The sequence below is a fragment of the Brachionichthys hirsutus genome, chromosome 6 (assembly GCF_040956055.1).
Source record: "Brachionichthys hirsutus isolate HB-005 chromosome 6, CSIRO-AGI_Bhir_v1, whole genome shotgun sequence".
In the NCBI taxonomy this organism is placed as follows: Eukaryota; Metazoa; Chordata; class Actinopteri; order Lophiiformes; family Brachionichthyidae; genus Brachionichthys; species Brachionichthys hirsutus.
Genome location: NC_090902.1, coordinates 43,419 through 63,000, shown reverse-complemented (window position 1 = coordinate 63,000; position 19,582 = coordinate 43,419). Strand labels below are relative to the sequence as shown.

General features: G+C 45.9%; 3 protein-coding genes across 3 annotated transcripts in view; all 3 read left to right on the top strand.

Moving 5' to 3' along the window:
* slc36a1 (solute carrier family 36 member 1) overlaps window positions 1-2,416 on the top strand; it is a 13,517-nt gene extending 11,101 nt beyond the window's left edge. Inside the window, exon 11 of the mRNA XM_068740044.1 lies at window positions 233-2,416. Within this exon, the coding sequence (XP_068596145.1) occupies window positions 233-507 (275 nt within the window). The 3' untranslated portion in view covers window positions 508-2,416. The remainder of the gene's footprint in view (window positions 1-232) is intronic.
* A 6,117-nt stretch (window positions 2,417-8,533) lies between these two features.
* On the top strand, window positions 8,534-12,610 carry thoc3 (THO complex 3). The gene is made up of 6 exons (XM_068740045.1): window positions 8,534-8,719; window positions 10,457-10,613; window positions 10,830-11,034; window positions 11,123-11,284; window positions 11,367-11,467; window positions 12,295-12,610. Exons 1-6 carry the CDS (start codon window positions 8,534-8,536, stop codon window positions 12,456-12,458), a joined length of 975 nt encoding a protein of 324 aa, XP_068596146.1. The 3' UTR covers window positions 12,459-12,610.
* Window positions 12,611-15,200: 2,590 nt separating this feature from the next.
* On the top strand, window positions 15,201-19,276 carry cplx2b (complexin 2b). Its single transcript, XM_068740423.1, has 3 exons — window positions 15,201-15,240; window positions 18,072-18,247; window positions 19,079-19,276. The coding sequence occupies exons 1-3, from the start codon at window positions 15,210-15,212 to the stop codon at window positions 19,274-19,276; spliced, it is 405 nt and encodes a 134-aa protein (XP_068596524.1). The 5' UTR covers window positions 15,201-15,209.
* The last annotated feature ends 306 nt before the right edge of the window (window positions 19,277-19,582 follow it).

Below are 19,582 nucleotides of genomic sequence, written 5' to 3'. Positions count from 1 at the left end.
CCGGGTTCTAATTGGTTCTCATCGGTTTTCCCGGGTTCTAATCGGTTCTCATTGGCTCTCATTGGTTGTCACTTGTTCTCATTTGTTCTCATCGGTTGTCCCGGGTTCTCATTGGTTCTCAACATGTTACATTTGCTTCACGCGGGCTGTTTGATGGGGACCCGGTGAACCCTTTGAAGGTCCTCCCGAGCAGCGCGTTCTTCTAACCTTCTTTTAACGTCCTTTCCTCCAGGTGTCCTTGCCATCCTGATACCGGAGCTGGACCTCGTCATCTCGTTGGTCGGCTCGGTCAGCAGCAGCTTCCTGGCGCTGATCTTCCCTCCCATTCTCCAGGTCATGACCTTTCACAGAGATGGCCTGTCGCCGCTGGTGACCATCAAGAACATCCTCATCAGCCTGATCGGGTTTGTGGGCTTCGTAACGGGAACCTACATCGCCTTCGAGCAGATCGTCGCCCGGAACACGCTCAAACACAGGAACTCCACTGAGGCCGTCTCACTCCTCTGAGGCGGCGTCCATTTTGACGTCCTTCACCTTCATGCAGATTGGATGATTGTGGTCACGACTACGGCACACCATTAGGGACACATTTGGGAAGAAAGTCCTGATTTGAGGATAGATTTCATGAGACAAACCCCGCCTGCTTGTAAATTACGGCTTTACTCGGAATGTTTCAGTTTAAGTTCTAAATACTGCGTTAGCGCGATTCCCCCTCTGACTCCGCCCTCTCCTCTGCTATCGGTTCAATTTGAATCTAATTCCAAATCATTCCGTCGCCTATCAAAGGGTTCTGGTGGGTTTTCTGTCCCGAGGTTTTGCAGTCTCTGGCACCGACCTACCTCAGACCGGTATCAATCTGGCCTCCTGTTGGGCGTGGCGATGGGCGTGGCGATGGGCGTGGCGATGGGCGTGCACCACCTTTCTGTTGCTGACGTTGCTTCTGATTATGGGAGGATTCTCGTTCTGTCATCACGTGTTGAAATCATTTAATCACGATGATGAAATCAGGCGTAAGCGAGACGGGATCAGAAGAAGCAACGACTATAAATAAGGGTATTAAATTCAGATCGATCGTCTGTTTGTCGCAACCTTCTCATCTTTAAAACGTTTATTTTTGTATCTTTTAGAAGTACTTTTATTGTACGGTATTGTGCACTTTTAGAGGTCCTCACAGCGAGCTGTAGAGCTGGTGAGGAGGCGCAGGAGGAGAACCGCCTGTTCTCCAGGAGAACCAGATGGAACCAGATCCCCTCTGTCCTGCCATCGTTTTATTCTCCTTCAGAATGTTTTTAGAGAAGTCGGACACGCATCCTTCACGAGTCTCGTCCTTCCTGGACGCTTGAAGAGGAGCAGGCCCGATGGCGATGACGGTGATGTGTGCGTTGTCATCCTTTCATCTCTGTTAAATGGCTGTTATTAGATGCTAAATTGTTTTTGAACGTCTTTTTGATTTAAAGTTGCATTTCACTATTTTTTTATTTTGTGTTTGATAAATCTAAATCTGTAAATAATAACAAACGGTTTCGCTGATTGAGACCGAACGTTTTTAACCAGTCGGACAGGTCACAGCACCAACGCTGCCACCATGTTGAATCACGCATCATCACTAGTCTGTTAGCTGCTCTCCTCGCTGGCTAATGAAAGCTAGCATCTAGACACGCAGGTTGAATACCTGGCCACAGGGTGGCTTTGCTGCTTCACACCTGAGCATAGAAACAAATCTAATCTCACTCTAGACTGGTATAGTGAAATCTTGACTGGTTTCAGATTTTACAGTGAGTATTTAAGGGGTGACATCATCACTGGAGCAGTGACATCATCAATAGAATGGAGGGGAGCTGGTAAATGGTTCATAAATCTCTTCTTTAAATTTCTCGGTTTGTCCTCCGCCTGAAAGTGTATTAAAACCTGTACTGCTAGCGATGCTAATCTGGAAGCTAACAGACGTACTCTTCCTGTTCAGGGAGGAGCAACGGGACCTCCAACCAATGGCCTCATCAGCTCCTATTTTAACTTGGAGCTGATGGCAGAGAGCAGAAAGCAGAAGTTCTCTCTCTGACTGTAATGGTCACATGTTTAACTTCATCCAATCAGATTCTAGATCTAGTTCAGCAGCTTCTTAGGATGCTGATGGTGTGTTCGTGTTAACAGAACCACCTACAGGTTCTGGACCAGGAACCACCTACGGGTTCTGGACCAGGCTGTCTTGTCCGTGTTTTCTAAGACATTCCAGAATTCAAATCCAGAGATGAAGCGGCTCTTAAATCCAGTTTAACTTGATTCTTTTTCATTTTTAACCCTTCGGGTCAACAAAAGATGTCAAATGTTTTCTCAGCAGTTTTAAAGATGAGACTCCTCTTCATCCCAGCAGTTGTTAATTTCTTCCTTCCTGCTCAAAATAAAAGGTTCAAGCATCCAGATGGTTCCTGTCTTCATCCAGGGTCTCTGGGATATTTTGGGTCCAGGTAATGGGAGGGCTGGTCCAGCATCAATGAAATGTAACTTTGTAAAATACATAGTTGTGTTTATCCAGCGATTTGTGTGTTTAGTTACTTTTTTAGTTACTAGTTACGTCCGTGAGGCGGCAGGTAGCTGAGCCTCACCGTGGATTGATCATGGACGTCATTTATCAGTAAAGACACGACCATAACAATGTTTAACTACATTTTATTTTGTGTGTGCTACAGTGTGCAAAGATTGCTGATAATTTAACCTTTTAACTGCTGCCAATCAATAAGATAAATGTTGCTGATAGAATTTCCCTCTGGGATTAAGTGTTCTACTGGAGTTACTACTGGAGTTACTACTGGTGTTACTACTGGAGTTACTACTGGAGTTACTACTGGTGTTACTACTGTAGGTTACTAATGGAGTTACTACTGTAGGTTACTACTGGTGTTACTACTGGAGTTACTACTGGAGTTACTACTGGTGTTACTACTGGAGTTACTACTGGAGTTACTACTGGTGTTACTACTGTAGGTTACTAATGGAGTTACTACTGTAGGTTACTACTGGTGTTACTACTGGAGTTACTACTGGAGTTACTACTGGATTTACTAATGGAGTTACTACTGTAGGTTACTACTGGTGTTACTACTGGAGTTACTACTGGAGTTACTACTGGATTTACTAATGGAGTTACTACTGTAGGTTACTACTGGTGTTACTACTGGATTTACTACTGGAGGTTACTACTGGATTTACTACTGGAGGTTACTACTGGATTTACTACTGGAGGTTACTACTGGAGTTACTGGATTTACTAATGGAGTTACTACTGGAGTTACTACTGGTGTTACTACTGTAGGTTACTACTGGTGTTACTACTGGAGTTACTACTGGTGTTACTGCTGGAGTTACTACTGGAGTTACTACTGGTGTTACTACTGGAGTTACTACTGGAGGTTACTAATGGAGTTACTACCGGAGTTACTACTGGAGTTACTACTGGATTTACTAATGGAGTTACTACTGTAGGTTACTACTGGTGTTACTACTGGATTTACTAATGGAGTTACTACTGGAGTTACTACTGGTGTTACTACTGTAGGTTACTACTGGTGTTACTACTGGAGTTACTACTGGAGGTTACTACTGGTGTTACTGCTGGAGTTACTACTGGTGTTACTACTGTAGGTTACTACTGGTGTTACTACTGGTGTTACTACTGGAGTTACTACTGGACTTACTACTGGAGTTACTACTGGTGTTACTACTGGTGTTACTACTGGTGTTACTACCGGAGTTACTACTGGAGGTTACTACTGGTGTTACTACTGGAGTTACTACCGGAGTTACTACTGGAGTTACTACTGGAGTTACTACTGGTGTTACTACTGGGAGTTACTACTGGAGTTACTACTGGTGTTACTACTGGTGTTACTACTGGAGTTACTACTGGTGTTACTACTGTAGGTTACTAATGGAGTTACTACTGTAGGTTACTACTGGTGTTACTACTGGAGTTACTACTGGAGTTACTACTGGATTTACTAATGGAGTTACTACTGTAGGTTACTACTGGTGTTACTACTGGATTTACTACTGGAGGTTACTACTGGATTTACTACTGGAGGTTACTACTGGATTTACTACTGGAGGTTACTACTGGAGTTACTGGATTTACTAATGGAGTTACTACTGGAGTTACTACTGGTGTTACTACTGTAGGTTACTACTGGTGTTACTACTGGAGTTACTACTGGAGGTTACTACTGGTGTTACTGCTGGAGTTACTACTGGAGTTACTACTGGAGGTTACTACTGGTGTTACTACTGGAGTTACTACTGGAGGTTACTAATGGAGTTACTACCGGAGTTACTACTGGAGTTACTACTGGATTTACTAATGGAGTTACTACTGTAGGTTACTACTGGTGTTACTACTGGATTTACTAATGGAGTTACTACTGGAGTTACTACTGGTGTTACTACTGTAGGTTACTACTGGTGTTACTACTGGAGTTACTACTGGAGGTTACTACTGGTGTTACTGCTGGAGTTACTACTGGTGTTACTACTGTAGGTTACTACTGGTGTTACTACTGGTGTTACTACTGGAGTTACTACTGGACTTACTACTGGAGTTACTACTGGTGTTACTACTGGTGTTACTACTGGTGTTACTACTGGTGTTACTACCGGAGTTACTACTGGAGGTTACTACTGGTGTTACTACTGGAGTTACTACCGGAGTTACTACTGGAGTTACTACTGGAGTTACTACTGGTGTTACTACTGGGAGTTACTACTGGAGTTACTACTGGTGTTACTACTGGTGTTACTACTGGAGTTACTACTGGTGTTACTACTGGTGTTACTACTGGGAGTTACTACTGGAGGTTACTACTGGAGTTACTACTGGTGTTACTACTGGAGTTACTACTGGTGTTACTACTGGTGTTACTACTGGAGTTACTACTGGTGTTACTACTGGTGTTACTACTGGAGTTACTACCGGAGTTACTACTGGAGTTACTACTGGAGTTACTACTGGAGTTACTACTGGGAGTTACTACTGGTGTTACTACTGGTGTTACTACTGGTGTTACTACTGGTGTTACTACTGGTGTTACTACTGGAGTTACTACTGGAGTTACTACCGGAGTTACTACCGGAGTTACTACTGGAGTTACTACTGGAGTTACTACTGGGAGTTACTACTGGTGTTACTACTGGTGTTACTACTGGTGTTACTACTGGTGTTACTACTGGAGTTACTACCGGAGTTACTACTGGAGTTACTACCGGAGTTACTACTGGAGTTACTACTGGAGTTACTACTGGGAGTTACTACTGGAGTTACTACTGGTGTTACTACTGGTGTTACTACTGTAGGTTACTAATGGAGTTACTACTGTAGGTTACTACTGGAGTTACTACTGGATTTACTAATGGAGTTACTACTGTAGGTTACTACTGGTGTTACTACTGGATTTACTACTGGAGGTTACTACTGGATTTACTACTGGAGGTTACTACTGGATTTACTACTGGAGGTTACTACTGGAGTTACTGGATTTACTAATGGAGTTACTACTGGAGTTACTACTGGTGTTACTACTGTAGGTTACTACTGGTGTTACTACTGGAGTTACTACTGGAGGTTACTACTGGTGTTACTGCTGGAGTTACTACTGGAGTTACTACTGGAGGTTACTACTGGTGTTACTACTGGAGGTTACTAATGGAGTTACTACCGGAGTTACTACTGGAGTTACTACTGTAGGTTACTACTGGTGTTACTACTGGATTTACTAATGGAGTTACTACTGGAGTTACTACTGGTGTTACTACTGTAGGTTACTACTGGTGTTACTACTGGAGTTACTACTGGAGGTTACTACTGGTGTTACTGCTGGAGTTACTACTGGTGTTACTACTGTAGGTTACTACTGGTGTTACTACTGGTGTTACTACTGGAGTTACTACTGGAGTTACTACTGGAGTTACTACTGGTGTTACTACTGGTGTTACTACTGGTGTTACTACTGGTGTTACTACCGGAGTTACTACTGGAGGTTACTACTGGTGTTACTACTGGAGTTACTACCGGAGTTACTACTGGAGTTACTACTGGAGTTACTACTGGTGTTACTACTGGGAGTTACTACTGGAGTTACTACTGGTGTTACTACTGGAGTTACTACTGGTGTTACTACTGGTGTTACTACTGGGAGTTACTACTGGAGGTTACTACTGGAGTTACTACTGGTGTTACTACTGGAGTTACTACTGGTGTTACTACTGGTGTTACTACTGGAGTTACTACTGGTGTTACCACTGGTGTTACTACTGGTGTTACTACTGGTGTTACTACTGGAGTTACTACTGGAGTTTACTACTGGAGGTTACTACTGGAGGTTACTACTGGAGTTTACTACTGGAGGTTACTACTGGAGTTTACTACTGGAGGTTACTACTGGAGTTACTACTGGTGTTACTACTGGTGTTACTACTGGGAGTTACTACTGGTGTTACTACTGGTGTTACTACTGGTGTTACTACTGGGAGTTACTACTGGTGTTACTACTGGTGTTACTACTGGTGTTACTACTGGGAGTTATCAGTGGCGGGCGGTGCATTTTACACCTAGGCCTTCAGTGAAGTCCTACTTAGTCTGACTTGAATAAATACCCCTCATAATACCATCATTTATGACACCACGGCTGGAGAAATAATGTACAAACACACACTTACGCACTACTGGGTGTTGCATCACCTCAATCGTGTACAACACGGGATATTATTTCCGTAGCATATAAAAATCAAACTGCGTCAGCAATTAAAACGTATTAGAATCAGAGGTAGTTTATTGCCACTGTCAGTGAGGGTTCACAGACTAGGAACGTTTCTCGGTGAAGTCGTGCTACATCTAACAGTAATGACAAAATACAAAAACCATACAAGAGTATCACTATACGTGGTACTATCAAAGTTATAAATAAAATGGAATTTAACATTATTTGTCCAAAAAGTTTTAATAAGTCCACCAAGAATAGGCAAGCTTTAAATTGCGAACTTGCAGTTTAATATAAGAAAGACCGCAACAAAGCTGCCACATTTGTCTCGTGTACTTCCACTACAATCACACAGCTGCACCGGTGCACCACATTATTTACATACATTGCATTTAAAGTATATCTGTGATTTTATTTCATTATCATGTTAAATAAATAAAATGTTGGTACTCACCAAAACGGCTGTCCCGTTTGAAAACAAAATCCATTCTCCTTTCTGAAAGTTCCTAAATCCAGTGTTGCTCCAAACATTAAATCGATCCCTTGTGAACAAAAGGCATTCCCAACAGAACAATTTGCAGCGACCCTCAGAAGCTGTAAGCCAGGAGTAACGCTCGTAGTTTGAAGCCTGGAAGTGGCGTACAAACAAAACCTTTCCCTCGGACAGGTTAGCTAGCTCCGGAGTTGGACGACGTCGGCTCGCGAGAGCTAGCTTCTCTGTAAAGGTCCGTCATGAAAATGACCTTTCAAGAATATCCGCAACCAAATCCACGCTTTCCCCTCCTTCGGCCATTGTGGGTATAAAACGCAGGAATGTTTTTTTTTTTTTTTTCGGTCAGTCGCCGGGTGAGACTTTTTGGTGGGCATTCGTTGATTACGCATAGCGCTGCCCTCTCACATTGAGTATACAATCACAGAACGCGTTCGTCACCTTCAACGTGAGGCCTGGAGGAAGGCCTGACTGTCACCAACTCGTGATCTGATTGGCTATCGCAACTGTCTATCAACTCTAAGAGCCCGTTTACTCACACAGCACAGACAGCCGCACTGCTGATTCAGAAGGCAACTGGTACTATGAAATCGGCCTGGCAACACAAGGTAGCAGAATTCTGATTGCATAAAAACTCTCACCTAAAAATACATCACTGGAATATAATATGATATGAATGTGAAGAATATATATATATATACATAAAATTAAATTAACTTTTATCATAAATATGATCATGTTTTCTTGATTTCTGGTTATGTTAGGCCAGCAGAGAAGCCCTTGAAGGCCCTGAACGCCCGCCACTGCTGTATACACAAATGTCGGTATGCCAAATCAACCCCATCATGGCCTGCTCTTAAGAATGACCTGTCCCTGTTACAGAAGATCCTGAAACAAATAAATAATCCCTCGGCAAAAAAGATTGAACACATTTATAGCAGAATTTAGCTTTTCCCATACCCCTTGCTTGTAATTTTATGTTGAATTTACCTGTATATTTTATTTTTATTTTTATTCTTGTGTTTATTTTTGTATTTATTTTCCTTCTAATTCTTTCCTTCCTGTTGAGCCTATTGGTGATCACTCAGTTAGATTTCCTTCTATTTTGACCTCGGAAAATTAATGTTAATGTTTTGTATAAGATCTTTTCAGTGAGTTTGTACTGGCGAGTTTTGTTAATAAAGTAAAAAAAAAAAAGAAAAGAAAAAGCTTCTTTTCACGCTCCTTTTACTACTCCAGTCCAGTAGGTGGCGGTTACCAACCTAAACCAAAGAAGAAGAAGAAGAAGAAGAAGAAGAAAATGAAGATGGCGTCGCAGTACTATCTGGAGATGCAGGAGAGCTTCAGGAACAACAACAAAAGCCGAGAGTTCCCGGCTCACACGGCGAAGGTTCACTCGGTGGCGTGGAGCTGTGATGGCCGGAGGCTGGCCTCGGGTTCCTTCGATAAAACCGCCAGCGTGTTTGTTCTGGAGAGGGACCGGCTGGTGAGTACTCCGCTAGCAGGCTAACGCTAGCAGGCTAACGCTAGCAGGCTAACGCTAGCAGGCTAACGCTAGCAGGCTAACGCTAGCCTGGGATAACGATATTCGGCTGGTGACCGTGCAACTCGGCCAAAGCGCGTTCTCGGCAAATAGTGTGCGCAGCTCCACCCCGGGAATACATTGATGCTTCAATGAAGCCCAGCCTTGAGAACGGGAGCGAACGCTTCCTTCCTGCTAGAGAACACTTCCTCTATGCTAGAGAACGCTTCCTTTCTGCTAGAGAACGCTTCCTTTCTGCTAGAGAACGCTTCCTTCCTGCTAGAGAACGCTTCCTTTCTGCTAGAGAACACTTCCTCTATGCTAGAGAACACTTCCTTCCTGCTAGAGAACGCTTTCTTTCTGCTAGAGAACGCTTCCTTTCTGCTAGAAAACGCTTCCTTTCTGCTAGAAAACGCTTCCTTTCTGCTAGAAAACGCTTCCTTTCTGCTAGAGAACGCTTCCTTTCTGCTAGAGAACGCTTCCTTTCTGCTAGAGAACGCTTCCTTTCTGCTAGAGAACGCTTCCTTTCTGCTAGAGAACGCTTCCTTTCTGCTAGAGAACGCTTCCTTCCTGCTAGAGAACGCTTCCTTTCTGCTAGAGAACGCTTCCTTTCTGCTAGAGAACGCTTCCTTTCTGCTAGAGAACACTTCCTTTCTGCTAGAGAACACTTCCTTCCTGCTAGAGAACACTTCCTCTATGCTAGAGAACACTTCCTTCCTCAGAATCAGAATCAGAAGTAGTTTATTGCCATTGTCAGTGAGTGATCACTGACTAGGAATGTTTCTCGGTGAAGTCGTGCTACATCTAACAGTAATGACAAAATACTGCTAGAGAACACTTCCTTTCTGCTAGAGAGCGCTTCCTTTCTGCTAGAGAGTGCTTCCTTTCTGCTAGAGAGTGCTTCCTTTCTGCTAGAGAACGCTTCCTTCCTGCTAGAGAACGCTTCCTTCCTGCTAGAGAACGCTTCCTTTCTGCTAGAGAGCGCTTCCTTTCTGCTAGAGAGTGCTTCCTTTCTGCTAGAGAGTGCTTCCTTTCTGCTAGAGAACGCTTCCTTCCTGCTAGAGAACGCTTCCTTCCTGCTAGAGAACGCTTCCTTCCTGCTGAGAAATGCTTCCTTCCTGCTGAGAAACGCTTCCTTCCTGCTGAGAAACGCTTCCTTCCTGCTGAGAAACGCTTCCTTCCTGCTAGAGAACGCTTCCTTCCTGCTAGAGAACGCTTCCTTCCTGCTAGAGAACGCTTCCTTCCTGCTGAGAAACGCTTCCTTCCTGCTAGAGAACGCTTCCTTTCTGCTAGAGAACACTTCCTTTCTGCTAGAGAACACTTCCTTCCTGCTAGAGAACGCTTCCTTTCCGCTACAGAAAGTTTCCTTCCTGGTGAATCTCCAGAAACACGGAACTTGAACAACAGTGTCTGAACATCGGGGTGCGATTAGGTTGAAATGTTCTTCACTGTCGGGCCCCCGCTATGCTGGTTCATGCTGATGAATGGATCAGCGCCAGTGAATTTGGATCATTGATCTGGTATAAAGCCATAAAAGTTCAGTTATAGCCTGAAATGACGTGATCACACAAAAGCACGTTAGAAAGTTAAGCCAACTAAATCCGACATGAGCTCTCGTAGCTCGTTAGCTAGCAGTGGTTGTTCTAGCATGAGCCAGAAAACAAGAGCTGATCAGATCTAATGATTGTTTTCCATTTCCAGGTGAAGGAAAATAACTACAGGGGCCATGGCGACAGCGTCGATCAGCTCTGCTGGCATCCATCCAACCCAGATCTGTTTGTCACGGCATCTGGAGACAAGACCATCCGGATATGGGACGTCCGCACCACCAAATGCATCGCCACCGTCAACACCAAAGGTGGGACGGCCATGAGAACCAAGTCTCGCTAAATTCAACTGGATTTGTTTGGTTTGAGAGGAGGGAGAACTTCTCGGGGGGGGGGGGGGGGGGCTCTAATAGATGGAACAATTGGACATTCTGCAAACTGAGAAATTAGGAAAAAGCCATGACATCTGTGGAAACTTGAAACGGGTGTCCTGGACAGAGAACTCAGAAAAGTCTTATACTTTCCAGGGGAGAACATCAACATCTGCTGGAGCCCCGACGATCAGACCATTGCTGTTGGGAATAAAGAGGATGTGGTCACCTTCATCGACGCCAAGACTCATCGATCCCGGGCTGAGGAGCAGTTCAAGTTCGAGGTGAACGAGATCTCCTGGAACAACGACAACGACATGTTCTTCCTCACCAATGGAAACGGATGCATCAACATCCTGAGGTGGGGGCCGGTGAAGGTCAGGAGATGTGAAGCTGCTGCTGAAGGTGTGAGATCAGAGACCTCGCATCTCCCGTTCTGTCGTTTGCAGTTATCCGGAGCTGAAGCCGATCCAGTCCATCAATGCTCACCCGTCCAACTGCATCTGCATCAAGTTCGACCCCACCGGGAAGTTCTTCGCCACGGGGAGTGCCGACGCCCTGGTCAGCCTGTGGGATGTGGAGGAACTGGTTTGCGTCCGCTGCTTCTCCAGGTTGGTCTTCTCCATGAGATCTACTGTTGCTCGGGTTAGCCCTAACGCTAACGCTAACGCTGTGTCGTTGCTGCTCATGTAGGCTGGATTGGCCTGTGAGGACCCTGAGCTTCAGCCACGATGGCAAAATGTTGGCCTCGGCCTCCGAGGATCACTTCATAGACATTGCTGAGGTGGAAACAGGTCAGTTCAATAAACGGTGACCTTTGATCTTTAGGTTTGCGCGCTCATCTGCAGCGGACTGCAAACGGGCTGATGACGCTGGAACTGGCTTTATGCTACGTCCATGTTCTCCTTCCGGTTAGCGGCTGCTAGCGCATGTAGCCATGTTGTGGGTCACCCACACGTCAGGCCTGTCAGAGGAAGGAGCAGCTGTGCTGCTTCGAACCAGCTTCTGGTTCATGTCGCACCGACGACGGCAAGAAACCGATTCTGTGGAGCAGGGACTCGGATCAATAACTCGAATCGGCATGAATAAAGCAAGATGCAGTGGGACTTTATGGGTGGCGCAGGTGGTTTAGAGGGTTATCCTATGATCGAGAGGTTGGCGGTTCGATTCCCGGCTCAGGCACATGTGTGCACTGTTGTTGTGTCCTTAGGCAACCCACATTGCCTGTGTGAATGAGTGAGCGGGTGAATGTCGGTGGGGTCAGGAGGACAGCCTCACCCCGTCACCTTCCCAAGTATGCAGTGAATGAATAATGTAATACCCTTTGAGTACCTAGAAAAGCGCTATATAAAGTCAATGCAGTATTATTGTTATTTCAGTTGCTTCTGTTCTAACTTTCAAGGATCGCCGTGACTTGGATGCGATTATTGAGACGCAAGCTCTCATTTTGTGGCTCTTAGTTACCTCCTTTTGAGTATATTTTAAATGGAGAAGGAATTTATTTTTTCTTCAATGAGTACTTTTTTCCAAGTCTGTGTTTCAGCATGTAAAAGATATTTAGAATAAAAACACAAACGGATTGAATGTCTTTCCCCCTTTTTCAACTGTTGAACGCACACAGGAGAGAAGCTGTGGGAGGTGCAGTGCGATTCTCCCACCTTCACTGTTGCCTGGCACCCCAAGAGGCCCCTGCTGGCCTACGCATGCGATGACAAGGAGGGTAAATACGAGAACAACCGAGAGGCGGGCACGGTGAAACTGTTTGGCCTGCCCAATGATTCCTGAGATCCATTGGACCGTTTTTATATTCTTCACTCCCGAGGAGCGAGCGAGTCTACGGAAACAAAAGCCTCCCGAATGCTGCAGTAACCTCAGGCCACCAGCAGATGGTGCTGACTTCTTACATTTTCCTTGCTGTAATATATTGTTTATGTAAAAGGTGCATTTCACATTAAAATTGTTGTTTGTTACAAAGCTTGTATGTCTGAATTGAACTGCCCCCCCCCCCCCCATGTACGGTGTATTTCCATCTGTCTCCCTGTTTGGCTGTGTCTGACGTAGCCATGCTGATGATGATGATGATGATGAAGATGACGATGACTCTGTCCTGTCTGTTTGCTCAGTGATGACTCTTCAACAATGAGCGCTTCGCTCCAGCCTCACCTGCTGCTCCGACAGCTGGTCACACCTGATCGCAGTACTAATACCTTCTTTATTTGTACGGTGCTCTAGTAGTCCGGCTGAAGAAACATCCAGAACTGCTTTGGGTCACGTCCCAGAGGACGACTGGGACCGGCTGAGATGGTAGTATTAATAGTACTATCAGCAGTATTAGTACCAGTAGTACTGCTTTCTTGTATGTCCGAACTGCCACACACATCTGACGATCGGACCAATCAGACCAAAACCTTTGAGGTGCTGCGACATATTTAGAGGTTTTTATTACACTCTAATGGTATTTCACTGTTACTGGTTTGAACTGGTTTCACAGCGTTACCAGTCAAGTTTGGGTTTAAAGGATTTATATCAAGACTGGATGGAACTGAGGCGGAGATATACACAGGAGGAGGGGGGAGGGGCAGGGAGGGAGAGAGAGAGAGAGAGAGAGAGAGAGACGGGAATTGGACTTCAGACGGAGGCTCGGCCGCTGCTCGGATCGGATCTTCCGGAAGCTCCAGGTCAGTGAAAGCAGACGACGTGACGGAAACGTGTCGGGTGTGTGCGGGATGCTCGCCGGTTGTCGGGGCGGTGTGTGTGCGGGATGCTCGCCGGTTGTCGGTGCGGTGTGTGTGCGGGATGCTCGCCGGTTGTCGGGGCGGTGTGTGTGCGGGATGCTCGCCGGTTGTCGGGGCGGTGTGTGTGCGCCCGAGCCGTGCTGCGTCAGTACATCCAGGTGAAGGCGGACCTGCCATCGTCACATCTCTCCAAGGTGCATCGGCCGGGAGGGGGGGAGGGGGGGGGCTGCCCGCAGAGATGGATGCTGGATCTGAATTATTGATAGCTGCCAGAGCATTGAGCCAGAGCTCCAGTTCTACCGATATAGTCCCTGTCTCTCCTCTGGACATGTCCAAACCATCAAAGTCTGGTCTCTCTGACCTTGTCTCCAAAACGTCTAACCTTCACTGTCCCTGTTATTGTCTCATTTCTAATCCTGTCCAACCTGGTCCTCAGCATCTTCATCTCCTCCACTTCTAGCTCCGCCTCCTGTCTTTTCAATTCAATCCACTTTTATTTATATAGCTCCAGATCACAACAGGAAGTCATCTCAAGGCACTCTACAGGATTAGCAGGGAAAGACAGAACCCAACTTGACCCACAAGAGCAAGAACTTCCCTTTAACAGGCAGAAACCTTGGACAGAACCTAGGCTCATGGTGGACTGCCATCTGTCTGACCGGCTGGGTTGAGAGAGAGAGAGAGAGAGAGAGAGAGACACAATGTATAACACTATAAATGCTAATGCTAGTTAGCATTTACATGTTGTCCACCCAGAGCCTGTCTCACCTCTTCCCTGAAAGCCACACAACACTCGTCATTCTTCAGCCTCCACCACTTTGTCCTCCGCCCTGCCTTCGTTCTCTTCATCTTCCTCACCACCAGCCTATGTTGGCTGGCTACACTCTCTCCTACCACAGCCTTACAGTCACCAACCTCCTTTAAACTGCTCCTATGTTCTCGTCTCTTCTGGAAATAAGTGTTAACTACTGCCGTTTCCATCCTTTTGGCCACCAGCATCTGTCCTAGGTTCCTGTCCTGAATACTAGACTTGCCTCTCACTTCTTCATCTCCTCTATTTCCTTCACCAACATGCCCATCCTCATAACCAGTCATAAAATGTCTGATTACCTGGTTAGCCTCAGTGCCTGTCCGTCTATTGTGCAGAGCCAGAAGAAAGGGGAAGGAAATAGCTGGGGTGGGTGGGTGCCTTTGACTGTTGTCATTAGAGATTTATGGTAGATTTTAAGGTTTTAAGGTCGTCCAGTTCCTAGAATGAAAGAGATAAGTATGTTGGAGAGCTGCTTCAGCCTTCAGGCCAATGCCAACCAGCCACTGATTGGCTCTTTGGGTAAACCAGTATTCGTCGGGTGCCCCACTTGTTTCTTTCATGACTGTTACAGCCCATAATAGTGCTTCTGAATCCATTGTAAACATGTGACCTTATTGACTGTCGGTGTGTTAGCAACCAGTTAGTTAGCACTGAAGAAGTCTCTGGGATAAGAGCTGAAACATCTCCCAAACAGAAATCCAGTTGCGTCAGATGCAACCTTTAAAGATTACAGACGCAAGTGTTCATTGACAGAAACATCATCAAATGGTCTATTTTCATTCTTCAAGCCTTTGCCTTTAGATTAAATCTAGTGCAATGCATCAAATGGTGATGCTTATAATAAACATTAAATGTAAAACGTTTAACCAACTTCTGTTTTTCCATTTAGGACCAGACGATTGAAGTGGTGCCTGAGACGAAAACGAGACACCAGAGGTCCAGACCTGGAAGCTGTATGATCTGTTGTATTTACAGAAATCAGCAGGGAACATGGATTTTGTGATGAAACAAGCTTTAGGTGGTAAGTGCTTTTCTTCGTCCTGCTGGTGTTACGGCTCGGTGCGCGGGTGAACACCAGGAAACAAAGTGCAAAGCAATTTGTACACAGTACAAATATACGTCCCTCTCAATATTAGGTGCGTTTACATGGACACATTTAACCCGGTTAAAATCCTGATCGGAATAAAAATGCTTCATGGACACACCTTAACCGGAATAGTCTAACCCAATCCAGCCTGATCCGGTCACAATTCTATCCCGATCGAGAGGGCTGCTTTATACCGATTTGTGACCCGGTCAGGGCGCATGAAAACACTTATTCCGATGTTTCGGTACAAGTCGTCCTTACTGCGCATGTCTGTGACGTCAGCTACACGCGCTGCTGCTGTTGCCGGAAGCTAGTTGAAGCAGAGCGAGCGAAAAGCACGGCGGGCGGAAGACAGAACTGGTCAATATCTGAGACAAACATGTTGCCGGAGACATTAAAGGAGGAAACTAAAAGCGCAAACGGGGAAAACGAGCGAAATAACGCTGACGTTTCAGGCAGGAAAGCGCGGAGCGATGATTTGTTTACAGCGGAAGTTGCTACGCTACGCTTCTTCTTCTACCATTTCCGGTGCTTTGGGTCAAACTGCGCATGTCAGAATATTCTGTTCCGATCAAAAGTGTGATGCATGAACGCGCAAATCCTAATCGGATCGGATTTTTAGGGTCCATGAACACGGCGCATCGGATCACAAGTTTACTCTGAACTGTGATCGGAATAAAAACATTTTGTCCATGTAAACGCACCTAGAGTGTGATTTGTTCTGCTTTGAGGAGGAACTAGGCCAGGATTAAAGTTTGGCTTTCTCTCGGTTTAGGGCTTTAGGCAGAGGACTGCTGACTCCGTTCATTTATTTTTGGTCGGAATTGTAGCGAACGGGAGCTTGGAGTCTTACCATCCCTTTTATCTGGCACGGTGGGAGCAAGAAGATTCTGGGTTCGATTCCCATCTGTGTGGCGTTTGTATGTTCTTCTGCATGTCTGCATGGGTTCTCCCCGGTGTACAAAAGGCCCCCCCAGTTCCTGTATTCGGCTAATGTTAACTCAGGCTCATTGCTGGGGCGCGAGCAGCATTAGCTTCCTGTTAATCCTACCGGCTGATTGTGTGTTATTCCCAAGACGTGTGCGTTTATGACAAAAGTAAGTTTGTACCAAATATGTGTGAAATTATATTATATACTAAATACTTTTTATCGATTCGTCCCTCGGAGGGCAATTTGGTTTACAGTCCGCTGCGCCCTGTTTAAGCCAGAGGGCTTAAGGGCTTTGGGTTGGGTGCCTTGCCCAAGGACACTTCGACATACGGACAGCCGGCAGTGGGATTCGAACAGCCAACGTAGCGGTAACCGTTTGTCCAGTTACCATAGAAACAGCTATGGCTCTACCCACTGAGCCACAGCTGCCCTTACGTGTTTCTAGTGGTTTAATAATTGTTTCATACTATTAGCCTTCTGCCTGTCTATCTAGCACTAAGCTAACTCTCCTTTCTTTGCGGTTGGGCAGTTGGTAGTTAGTGTGTACTGAGTATAGTGATGAGTGTATATAAGTACATCTGAGTGTCTGTATATTTGGCCACTGACAACTGATTAACATCAAACAGGTCATTGTCGTAATTGTGTACTTTATTTCTGTTTATTTCAGAGACCACGCACACACACACACACACGAACACCCAGACACCGACACACACACCCCTTCTGCACACAAACTCAACTCATCTTAATCTGTTCACCCTGTGCCTCTCCGAATATTCAGTACAAACATTAAACTTCAAGCTCCGTCTCCTCATTGTCTCCACCCCATCGGACCAGTGCCAGCTTTACACCCGGACCAGAACCTATACAGTCCTTCCTATAATTCCTACACAGCACGCCGTGTTCTCCAGCTCCATCCCACCACCAACAACATGCAGCTGATGTTACGGGGCGAACACAGGAAAAGGTTTACGCTATTTATTTATTTAACAATGAGAGATGGATTATCATTAATTACCCAGTCCGACCCGAATGACACCGCAAAGTTAACACGCACCAATTCACTGCAAACTTACTTCGAGCACAGCGACACACTGCAAGCCATGCACAAGATGACACCAGAAAAAACAAGATCAGGTATGGTGGTCAACGGAATGGTGCGTGAGGGAAGTGACGTGAAGAAAAAAGAAAAGAGTCCGTTTACTCGCTAAACAACCACAGATGTTCTACGCGGAGCGGACCATGAACCCATGAACACTGTAAAATAATAAGCAAGTACAACATCACAATGAGTTAAAACACATCTTTCATCAAACTTTAAAAGGCCGCATACCTGAGGTGTTGTTCTCCCACACCGAGTCATTCAATCCCTCCAGACTTGGATTAAAGACCCTACAAAAAAAACCACCACATTAAAACATTTACCTGCTTAAACCGTCACACACCTCTCAGAATTCCTGGGATGAGATGGCGACTCATCCGGGGTGTACCCCACCTCTCAGACGCGTGGCCCACAATGCAGATAAGCAGGAAGAGAATAGACTAGATATTATTTAACTATCAGCTCCACTCTCTGTGCTCTTTGTGTTGAACATCATCCATTGGCCCCGTCTCTCAGGTTAGGTTTTCATACCTCTTTATTATTGTTTGTCAGTTAGTCACCTTTGTGTTAATAAATAACTACTTTGCCAGCTACATGTGGTTTTATGTTTCAATCCCTTTGCCACCAAGAGCTAAGAGTGGTAACAGTGGCAGAACGCTTTCCTCTACTGGCTCATATTAATGATACTTTACTGACCTGATCATCAAACCTCTGCATCGGTTTTCTATACAGGGGCCACCAAAGACATGGGGAAGATGCTGGGTGGGGAGGAGGAGAAGGACCCGGATGCAGCCAAGAAGGAGGAGGAGCGGCAGGAGGCGCTGAGACAGCAAGAGGAGGAGAGGAAGGCCAAACATGCCCGCATGGAGGCAGAGAGGGAAAAAGTACGGCAGACCATCAGAGATAAGGTGAGAAACTCTCTCATGATACGACTCATCATGGATACAGTTTTCTAAAGTACAAAGATGGCAAACTTCCCAAACCAGTGGAGCTCAAATGTTCATCTATTTTCTGTTCTTATCGCTCTAAGATTTCTGAATCATGAAGTCCATGAACTACTCGCATGACAAGAATAGTAATTTGTTCATGTTAATAACCCCGAGCGTAAAGTGTGAGATGTCTTAATTAGCCTCACACACGCTCTCCCACTCAGGAGGACAGCGTGCCTCACTCCTTTAGCGCTTCCTGCTAGTACCGGAGGACAGCGTGCCTCACTCCTCAAGCATTTACTACTAGTACCAGAGGACAGCGTGCCTCACTCCTCAAGCGTTTACTACTAGTACCAGAGGACAGCGTGCCTCACTCCTCTAGCGCTTCCTGCTAGTACCAGAGGACAGCGTGCCTCACTCCTCTAGCGCTTCCTGCTAGTACCAGAGGACAGCGTGCCTCACTCCTCTAGCGCTTCCTGCTAGTACCAGAGGACAGCGTGCCTCACTCCTCTAGCGCTTCCTGCTAGTACCAGAGGACAGCGTGCCTCACTCCTCTAGCGCTTCCTGCTAGTACCAGAGGACAGCGTGCCTCACTCCTCTAGCGCTTCCTGCTAGCACCAGAGGACAGCGTGCCTCACTCCTCTAGCGCTTCCTGCTAGCACCAGAGGACAGCGTGCAAGTCTTTATACGAGGCCCCTGCATGGTGATTTTCAAGGCTTTGATGGAGGAAAGCCTCTGAGTTCAGATCACTTTAAAATACCCTCCAACAATTAATGCCTCTAACTTCTCAATCACATCTTCTTCATTCAGTATGGACTGAAGAAGAAGGAGGAAAAGGAAGCCGAGGAGAAAGCTGCCATGGAGCAGGCCTGCGAGGGGTCGTTGACGCGCCCGAAGAAGGCGATCCCGCGGGGCTGTGGAGACGATGATGAAGACGATGAGGAGAGCATCCTCGACACCGTTCTGAAGTTTCTGCCTGGACCTCTACAGGACATGTTCAAGAAATAACGAATAAAACCGAACCCTGCTTTAGGTCTCCGGTCTGGCCTGGGTTGGCCTGTGGACACAGAGAAAGGCTGGTTTGGTGTAAACGGGCAGGTTTTCAGAGTAGATTTCAGGCATGTAGAAGGGATCTTGAAGGGCTGGGGTTCTTGGAATACTGTTACAGGCTACACACTGCCTTTCTAGAAAACTGGGTTCTTTTCTACTCCTTGACGATTACGTCATTCTTCCCCTTTTGATTTGCTGTACAACTTTTTGACTGCCACTCAGCACATTCTTAGTATGTCTGTCCTGTTGTTTTTACACAGCTCA